This window comes from Carcharhinus amblyrhynchos, chromosome 25 (genome assembly GCF_965287045.1).
Source record: "Carcharhinus amblyrhynchos chromosome 25, sCarAmb.v2.hapA, whole genome shotgun sequence".
NCBI lineage: Eukaryota > Metazoa > Chordata > Chondrichthyes > Carcharhiniformes > Carcharhinidae > Carcharhinus > Carcharhinus amblyrhynchos.
In genome coordinates, this window is record NC_137348.1 from 39,805,268 (window position 1) to 39,814,524 (window position 9,257).

General features: G+C 46.6%; 2 protein-coding genes across 3 annotated transcripts in view; one reads left to right on the forward strand and one right to left on the reverse strand.

Moving 5' to 3' along the window:
- Positions 1-1,369, reverse strand: part of pnpla7b (patatin-like phospholipase domain containing 7b) — a 309,370-nt gene extending 308,001 nt beyond the window's left edge. The window contains exon 1 of one of the 2 annotated variants that reach the window (XM_080212442.1): positions 1,300-1,369. In XM_080212442.1, the coding sequence (XP_080068568.1) occupies positions 1,300-1,342 (43 nt within the window). In that variant the 5' untranslated portion in view covers positions 1,343-1,369. The remainder of the gene's footprint in view (positions 1-1,299) is intronic. The other variant, XM_080212443.1, reaches the window with a different exon arrangement.
- A 1,058-nt stretch (positions 1,370-2,427) lies between these two features.
- mrpl41 (mitochondrial ribosomal protein L41) lies at positions 2,428-4,879 on the forward strand. The gene is made up of 2 exons (XM_080212444.1): positions 2,428-2,448; positions 4,241-4,879. The coding sequence occupies exon 2, from the start codon at positions 4,253-4,255 to the stop codon at positions 4,658-4,660; it is 408 nt and encodes a 135-aa protein (XP_080068570.1). The 5' UTR covers positions 2,428-2,448; positions 4,241-4,252; the 3' UTR covers positions 4,661-4,879.
- Positions 4,880-9,257: the final 4,378 nt, after the last annotated feature.

Sequence of the window (9,257 nt, forward strand, 5' to 3'; positions counted from 1 at the left end):
ACAGAAGGCAATTAGTACACAGATACAGGAGCGCTTGAAGGTTAAAAGGTCTAAAATCAGGAAGGCAAAATGCAAAACAGGGTTTTATTGGTTGGCCAGTTGGAAAGGAGAGCTGCACCATCGGGACTGTGGTGACCCAAAGAGAGAGGCTTGGTAGAAGTGTGCCTTTCTGATGACAACAGTGAAAACTGATGTCGACTAGGACACGACCTACCCTGCAGGAATAAAAGCCTGAATATTGTTGAGCTGTGCAACTATAGAAGGTCATGCATGTTGAAGGGGGGATTGGGGGGGGAAGGAGAGGTCAGACAGGACCCCCAGATGTGGAGTGTGTGGAGTGGGAGAGAAGAGAAGAGGTGAGGGGGGGGGGGGGGGAGAGAAGAGAAGAGGTGAGGGGGGGGGGGAGAGAAGAGAAGAGGTGGGGGGGGGGGGGGAGAGAAGAGAAGAGGTGAGGGGGGGGGGAGAGAAGAGAAGAGGTGAGGGGGGGGGAGAGAAGAGAAGAGGTGAGGGGGGGGGGAGAGAAGAGAAGAGGGTGAGGGGGGGGGGGAGAGAAGAGAAGAGGTGAGGGGGGGGGGGAGAGAAGAGAAGAGGTGAGGGGGGGGGGGAGAGAAGAGAAGAGGTGAGGGGGGGGGGAGAAGAGAAGAGGTGAGGGGGGGGGGGAGAGAAGAGAAGAGGTGAGGGGGGGGGGGAGAGAAGAGAAGAGGTGAGGGGGGGGGAGAGAAGAGAAGAGGTGAGGGGGGGGGAGAGAAGAGAAGAGGTGAGGGGGGGGGGGAGAGAAGAGAAGAGGTGAGGGGGGGGAGAGAAGAGAAGAGGTGAGGGGGGGGAGAGAAGAGAGAGGTGAGGGGGGGGGGAGAAGAGAAGAGGTGAGGGGGGGGGGAGAGAAGAGAAGAGAAGAGGTGGGGGGGAGAGAAGAGGTGAGGGGGGGGGGAGAGAAGAGAAGAGGTGGGGGGGGGAGGAGAGGTGAGGGGGGGGGAGAAGAGGTGAGGGGGGGAGAGAGAGGTGGGGGGGGAGAGAAGAGGTGGGGAGAGGGGGAGAGTGAGGGGGTGACGGGGGGGGGAGAGTGAGGGGGTGACGGGGGGGGGAGAGTGAGGGGGTGACGGGGGGGGGAGGTGAGGGGGTGAGGGGGGGGAGAGTGAGGGGTGACGGGGGGGGGGGAGAGTGAGGGGTGACGGGGGGGGGAGAGTGAGGGGGTGACGGGGGGGGGGAGAGTGAGGGGGTGACGGGGGGGTGGTTACCGGTTTGCACCTTTCCTGTTATGAGGCTGAGGTCCCAGTTGAAAAAGGCGACATGACTGAATACCTGGGTCGTAAATCATCTCTGGGTCTGGCGGCCCGGTCTCCATGGCCGCTGCGATCCCGTCCCCGCTCTGTGTTCCCCCCCTCCCCCGGTCCCGTCCCGGTTTGTGTCCCCCGTCACACCGCTCCCGCTCCCTCTGACCCAACACTGAGGGCTGTTGTGCTGCGCGCGCACACCGCCTGCTGATTGGCCGCGGCCCGTCCCCAAAACAACACGGCCGCTGGCGATTGGACAGTGCGGGCCAGCCAATGGTGGTGCGGTTTGCTGCGGGGTTAGCGGCGGAGCAACGAGGAGAAGCGGAGCGCAGGGGAGGGTGAGAGCCGGCGCAAGGAGCCGGGGAGACCCGCGGGAGAGGTACGGGGCAAGGAGACGGGGAGACCCGCGGGAGAGGTACGGGGCAAGGAGCTGGGGAGACCCGCGGGAGAGGTACGGGGCAAGGAGCTGGGGAGACCCGGAGCGGAGAGACCCGGGGCCGAGGCTGGCTGGTGCGGCCTGTCGCCCTGGTGACAGCCCGTCCCCGGTCACTAACACAGTGAGCATGCGCGGAGGGCAGTGATCCAGGCAATCACTTCCGACTCAGCTCAGACATTTAAATTCAACCAACCGCACCCAGAATATAAACAGAAATAGGAGGAATGATTTTATTATTGTCACATTAGTGGTAAGAAGTTTCACAACACCAGGTTAAAGTCCAACATGTTTATTTGGTAGCAAACGCCACTAGCTTTCAGAGCTTTTCTCTTTCATCAGGTGAGTGAGGAGTTCTGATCACAGGACATATAAAGGCACACACTCAGTTTACAGAATACTTACTAGAATGCGAGTCTTTACAGCTAATCAAGTCTTAAAAGTGCAGACAGTGTGAGTGGAGATAGTATTAAGCATAGGTTAAAAAGATGTGTATTGTCTCCAGACAGGACAGTAAGTGAGATGTTGCAAGCCCAGGCAAGTCAAGGGGGTTACAAATAGTGCAACATGAACCCAAGATCCCGGTTGAGGCCTTCCTCATGTGTGCGGAACTTGGCTATCAGTCTCTGCTTAGCAACTCTGAGCTGTCGTGTGTCACGAAGGTGGCCTTGGAGAATGTTTACCCGAAGATCAGAGGCTGAATGCCCGTGACCACTGGCAACAGGAAGAGAACAGTCTTGCCTGGTGATTGTCGAGCGGTGTTCGTTCATCCGTTGTCGTAGTGTCTGCATGGTCTCCCCAATGTACCATGCCTTAGGACATCCTTTCTTGCAGTGTATCAAGCAGACAACATTGGCCAATTTGCAAGAGTATGTACCGTGTACCCTGTGGATGGTGTTCTCACATGAGATGATGGCATCCGTGTCGATGATCTGGCATACCTTGCAGAAGTTGCTGTGGCAGGGTTGTGTGGTGTCGTGGTCACTGTTCTCCTGAAGGTTGGGTAGTTTGCTGCGGACAGTGGTCGGTTTGAGGTTGTGCGGTTGTTTGAAAGCAAGAAGTGGGGGTGTGGGGATGGCCTTGGTGAGGTGTGTGTCTTCATCAATGACATGTTCAAGACTCCAGAGAAGATGTCTTAGCTTCTCCGCTCCAGGGAAGTACTGGACAACAAAGGGTATTCTATCTGTGTTTGTCTTCTGTGGAGGTCAGTGCAGTGTTTTGCTGTGGTGTTAATTGGCACAGACATGAGCATCTCCAGCAAGAATCTGTCAATCTTCGCGTGACATTCAATAACATTACCAGCGCTGAATTCCTTGCTGTCTACATCCTGAGGTCACTATTGACCAGTGAATTAACTGTACCTGTCATATAAATAACATTCACAGAATGGTTATTCTACAGTGAGCAGCTCACCTGCTGACTCACAAGTCAGGAATGTGATGGAATACTCCCCATTTTCCCGAATGAATGCAGCCCTAACAGCAATCAGTAAGCTCAACACTGTGTAGAACAAGAGCAACCTGCTTGACTGGCACCCCATTCACCAGCTTAAACATTCACTCCCTCTTCCACCATCTACAAGGTGTATTGTAGCTATTTGTCAAAGCCCTTTCAACTGCACCTTTCAAACCTCTACCACCTGGAAGAATGATGACAGCAGACAAATGAAACATCACCTCCTGCAAATTGCTCTCCAAGTCACACCATCCTAATCTGGATCTATATTGCTGTTCCATCATTGTCACTGGTTCAAAGTCCTGAAGTACACCTTCAGACACTTAGAAATCCCAAAAGTTATGGCTCTGACTATCCGTCTCATAAATGCTCTGTCAGTTTAAAAAAGGACTTCCCCTACAGTGAGGAAGGGTGCTCCACATTCAAGCAGACTCTGAATTTCTCAGTGAATACATGTTTGTGTGTGTCAAGATACTTAGTTGGCCAAAATAAAGGAATGGAGTTAAAGATATGCTAGAGAGGCAGAATTATATTTGCTTACCATAATAATTCTAGAGTAGGTGGCTAATTTTGACAGAGGACCAAAAAATTTTATGTGCTTCAATTGGATATAGTATGAATGGCTGTGTGAGGTTAAAATTATGCTTGGATAAGGGTGGAGATGAGGGAGTGGAAGTGATAATGATTCAGGAATAAAACTACTCCAGAGATCTGAGAAATTTTATTCTGCAGTATAAGGGGAATTTTTCAGTGTCACAATATGGGGATTGCATTTTTAGAAGACTGTCACATTTTGTGTTGAATTCCTTCAAACTGATGGCACCGAAGGTTCACTTCTGGGGCTGTGCATTTTGTTGGTTATCTCAAGGTTAGTTTGAAGGTATGGAATTATTTTTGGAGATCTTTCACCTGCTTAAGGCCCTTTTTCTGAATGTTGGTGTTGCTTCGATCCTTCCTCTAAACAATCTTCCTGATTTTGAATTGGCAACAAAACCAGCTACATTTGGGGGATATTTGTGGAAGACTATGCCTTTATTGCTTGCAGCTGTTTAGTCACTCGTGCCTCTTTTATCTTTGTTAGGTGTAATCAACCATGGGAGTACTGTCAAATCTGGCTCGGGGTTTGGTGCGTGGAGCTGATCGGACAGCAGAACTCACAAGCAAGCGTGGACCCCGCAGTTTCTATAGATCACGGGGAGCCAGACCAGCAGGGATTATTACTTCCAGCGGCAAGTTTATAAAGATCAGGAAAATGGTGCCTGAATTTGTAGTCCCCAACCTGGAAGGTTTTAAACTGAAACCCTATGTATCTTACAAAGCACCAAAAGGAACAGAGCAACCCCTGACAGCCAAAAAACTCTTCACAGAAACAGTTGCTCCACAAATATCGAAGGACTTTCAGGAAGGGAATTTTGATCTGAACAATCTTGAAAAGTATGGCTTTGACCCTACACGAGAGGGGAAGCTGTTCCAATTGTTTCCAAAAAATTATGTGCGTTAATTAGAACTGGATTGTTTGCTACACTGAATTGCCAGGTGAATAGGAAGTAATCGCCACCTATGGTGTCATCTCAATTACATCTATGCTGGATGTTCCTCAGTGGTTATAGTTTTACTGCACTGGAATGTCAGAAGAGATGTCAAATACTACACTTATACCAAGTTGGTTTGTATTTTGTTTGTGTATCAGAATTACCTAATTAAATCTCATCTTTTATCACATCTGGTGCCGTAGTGCTGAATTCAAAAATTCTCCCAGTCTTCTGACTTTATACTCTTTTTGGCAATACTGTTTTTCTCTGTTCTAATAAGATATAGGAGCAGAATTAGGCCATTCAGCCTATCACGTCTGTTCCACTATTGAATCATAGCTGATATGATTCCCATCCCCATTCTCCTGCCTTCTCCCTGTAACCCTTGAGCCCCTTATTGACGAAGAACCTATCTATCTCTGTCTTGAAGACACTCAATGACCTGGCCTCCACAGCCCTCTGTGGCAATGAGTTCCACAGATTCACCACTCACTAGTAAAGAAATTCCTCCACATCTGTTTTAAAGGAGCACCCCTTCACTCTGAGGGTGTGCCCTCGAGTTCTAGTCTCTTCCACTAGTGGAAACATCCACTCTATCTCAATCTCTCGGTATTCTATAAATTTTAATTAGATTGCCCCTCATGCCTCTCAACTCCATCGAGCATAGACCTAGACTGCACAACCATTCTTCATATGACAAACCCTTCATTTCTGGGATCGTTCCTGTGAACCTCCTCTAGACCCCGTCCAGGGCAGCACATTGTTCTTTAGGCAAAACTTCTCACAATATTCCAAATGGGGTCTGACCAGAGCCTTATACAGCTTTAGCAGTACATACCTGCTTTTGTATTCCAGCCCTCTAGAAATGAATGCTAACGTTGAATTTGCCTTCCTAACTGCCAACTGAAGCTGCACGTTAACCTTGAGAGTCCTGACCCAGGACTCCCCAGTCCCTTTGTGCTTCAGATTTCTGAAGCCTTTCCCCATTTAGAAAATAGCCTACGCCTCTATTCTTCCTACCAAAGTGTGTAACCTCAAACTTACCCATATTGTGTTACATCTTCCACTTCTTCGCCCACTCCTAGCCTGTCCAAGTCATTCTGCAGCCCCCCCACTTCCTCAACACTACATGTCCCTCTACATATTGTTGTATCATCCTAATGCTCTAACTTATTTTGTTAACCACTTTTTCCATGTTTTTATTCCTTAAGGGACAGTATACCTTTAAACAAATTAATTCTTGGAATTATCATTACTCAATTACGTATCTTTGAATCTGGTTTCCCAATCTACCCTAGTCAACTTGCCAATCATATCTACATGTGTTTTTAAGAGCCTAATTTCAAACATAACTATTCAGCAATCTTTGGCTGTCCTCGGCTTTGAGGATGATGTCTAATCAGGGTTGTGAGTTTCCTCCATTTGACTGAACAGGCTGATTCTTGACCTGCAGATCTTTGGTCACACAGGCAGGACATGTTATGAAGTAGCGAGATTGGAACTGCAGAATTTGCTTCCTTTCATTCTCTGCCTCATCATTAAGGTATTTTGACACAAAGCATGGTACAAGTTAATGAGCCTATTTAACTTCATCTTAAATGCATGTGGGCAGCACAGGGGCTAAGAACATAAGAAATAGGAGCAGGAGTAGGCCATCTAGCCCCTCAAGCCTGCCCTGCCATTCAATAAGATCAGTTCAGTTCCACTTGCCTGCTCCCCATAACCCTTAATTCCCTTTTTATTCAGAAACTGATCTAGCACTGCTGTCTCTCAGCACCAGGGACGCAGGTTCAATTCCTGGCTTGGGTCACTGTGTGTCTGCGTGGGTTTCCTCTGTGTGCTCCAGTTTTTTCCCCACAGTCTAAAAGATGTGGTTAGGTGCATTGGCTATGCTAAATTCTCCAAGTACCCAAACAACTGCCAGAGTGTGGCAACTAGGGGATTTTCACAGTAACTTCATTAGTGTCAACTATTGTCTACTTCTGACAGTAATAAAAAAACTATACTATTCACCTCACCCCACTATTAGTGAGTTCCACATTCTAACCACATGCTTAAAAAAAGGACTACATGAACACTTCGATTTGTTGACTATCTTATTTTCATGGCTCCGAATTTTACTCTAGCCACCCTTCTGTCTTCTCTTTTCTGGCAAAAATAGCTCCCGTGTATTCTGTTTTTCCTGACGATTTACAATCTCTTTTCTGGTATCTTTGTAAATCCTTTTACAATATGTAGTCCAGAGCTGCTCACAGTATTTAAGTGTAATCTAACTAAGGTTGTACACAGGTTTACCACAACTTCCTGCTTTTTCAATTCTATCCCTCTAAACATGAACATAATGCTTTGTTAGCAATTTTATAGCTATTAACTTGCATTATGTTTAATGATTTGTGAGGATGTACCTCTGGATCCCACTGTTCTTTTAGCCAATTAAGACTCTTATTTTCTAAAGCATAACATAGAATCCCATAATACAGAAGGAGGCCAATTGGTCCTTTGAGTCTGCACTGACAACAATCACACTAAGGCCCTATCCCCATAACCCCATGCATTACCCTGGCTAGTCCCACTGACACTAAGGGGAATGTACCATGGTCAATACACCTAACTCGCACATTTTTGGACTACAGGAGGAAACCCACCTCTTCATTCCTCCTACCAAAATACACGTACTTACATTTTTATAATTACCAAATTAAGTACAGATAAGTACCACATTAACTTTATTCCCCTCCAGATTTCCAGTTTGTTCTTTCAACAGAGCTAGAACATGTCATACGTTTGAAACAAGTATGGGGAAAACATTAAGGGAAGTTTTGTGATGGAGTGGAAGGAGAGACTAAATGACAAAAGGGATGATGGTAATTGGACATGTAACTAAAGATAGGTCAACAAGCAGGTGTAAATGGAAATAACAATTATCAGCAACAGCTGCCATCCTGAAAAAAAAAGGATCAATGTTTAGGATCTGAATTGTTGAAGTCAACATTAGCTTAACATTTGTCATAGGAAAAATGTTGGAAGGAAGATGTTGCAGCAGGGCACTTAGAAAAATTTAATGCAATCAGGCAGAATCAACAAGGTGTTACGATTGATCAATTTATTGGCGTTCTTTGAAGGAGTCATGTGTTGTGGATAAAGGGGAACTTGTGGATATACTGTACTTAAATTTCCAGAAGGTATTTGACAAGATACCCCATTAAAGGTTATTGTAGAAAATAAAAGCTCATGGTGTAGGGATAACATTAGCATAGGTAGAACAGGTGTAGGCATAAATAGGTCATTTTCTGGTTGGCACAATGTACTGAGTAGTGCCAAGTACTACTGATCAGTACTGGGGCCTCAACTTCTCACTTTCATCCAGATCATTTATAAATTGAATGGTTACTAAATTTGCAGTTGATGCTTATTCCATTATCATCTTTATTGCATTGCACCATAACTTAATCACTACTGCCTTCTATCTTTATCAAAAAACAAAACAGGACAGGATCAGGCCCTTTGGCCCTCCAAGCCTGCACTGATCATGTGTTCCTAACTAGACCATCCATTTGTATCCCTCTATTCCCAGTCTGTTCATGCGGCTATCTAGATAAATCTCAAATGACCCTAGCGTGTCTGCCTCAACCACCTTGCATGGTAGTGCATTCCAGGCCCCTACCACCCTTTGTGTAAAAAATGTCCCCTGCACATCAGTAAAGAACCTTGCCGCGCCCCCCCACCCCCAACCTTGAACTTGTGACCCCTTATGTTTGTCATTTCTGACCTGGGAAAAAGCTTCCAACTATTCACCCTATCTATGCCCTTCATAATTTTATGAACTTCTATTAGGTCACCCCACAACCTTTGTCTTTCCAGGGAGAACAACCCTAGTTTACTCAATCCCACCTCACAGTTAATACCCTCCATACCAGGCAACATCCTGGTAAACCTCTCCTGCACTCTCCAAAGCCTCCACATCCTTCTGGTAGTGTGGTGACCAGAACTGGACACTATTCCAAATGTGGCCTAACCAATGTTCTATATAACTGCAACATCATATGCCAACTTTTATATTCTATGCACCATCCAATAAAGGCCATATGCCTTCTTCACCACTTTTTCCACCTGTGCTGCCACCTTTAAGGATCTGTGGACTTGCACACTCAGATCCCTGTGTCTATACTCCTGATGGTTCTGCCATTTATTGCATAGCTCCCCCCTGCATTAGATCTACCAAAATGCATCACTTCACATTTATCTGGATTAAATTCCATCTGCCATTTCTCCACCCAGTTTTCCAGCCTATCTATATCCTGCTATAATCTCTGACAATGTTCATCACTATCCGCAACGCAAGCGATAGTTGTGTTGTCTGCAAACTTACTAATCAGACCAGCTACATCTTCCGAAAGAGGTCCCTGTGGAACACCACTAGTCACAGATCTCCAATCAGAAAAAGACCCCTCCCCTGCTACTCTGTCTTCTATGGCCAAGCCAGTTCTGTACCCATCTAGTTAGTTCACCTTTGATCCCATGAGATTTAACCTTTTGCACCAGCCTGCCATGAGGGACCTTGTCAAA

Coding starts and splice junctions, on each gene's coding strand:
- mrpl41 (XM_080212444.1), top strand. CDS start 4,253: ATGGGAGTACTGTCAAATCTGGCTCGGGGTTTGGTGCGTGGAGCTGAT.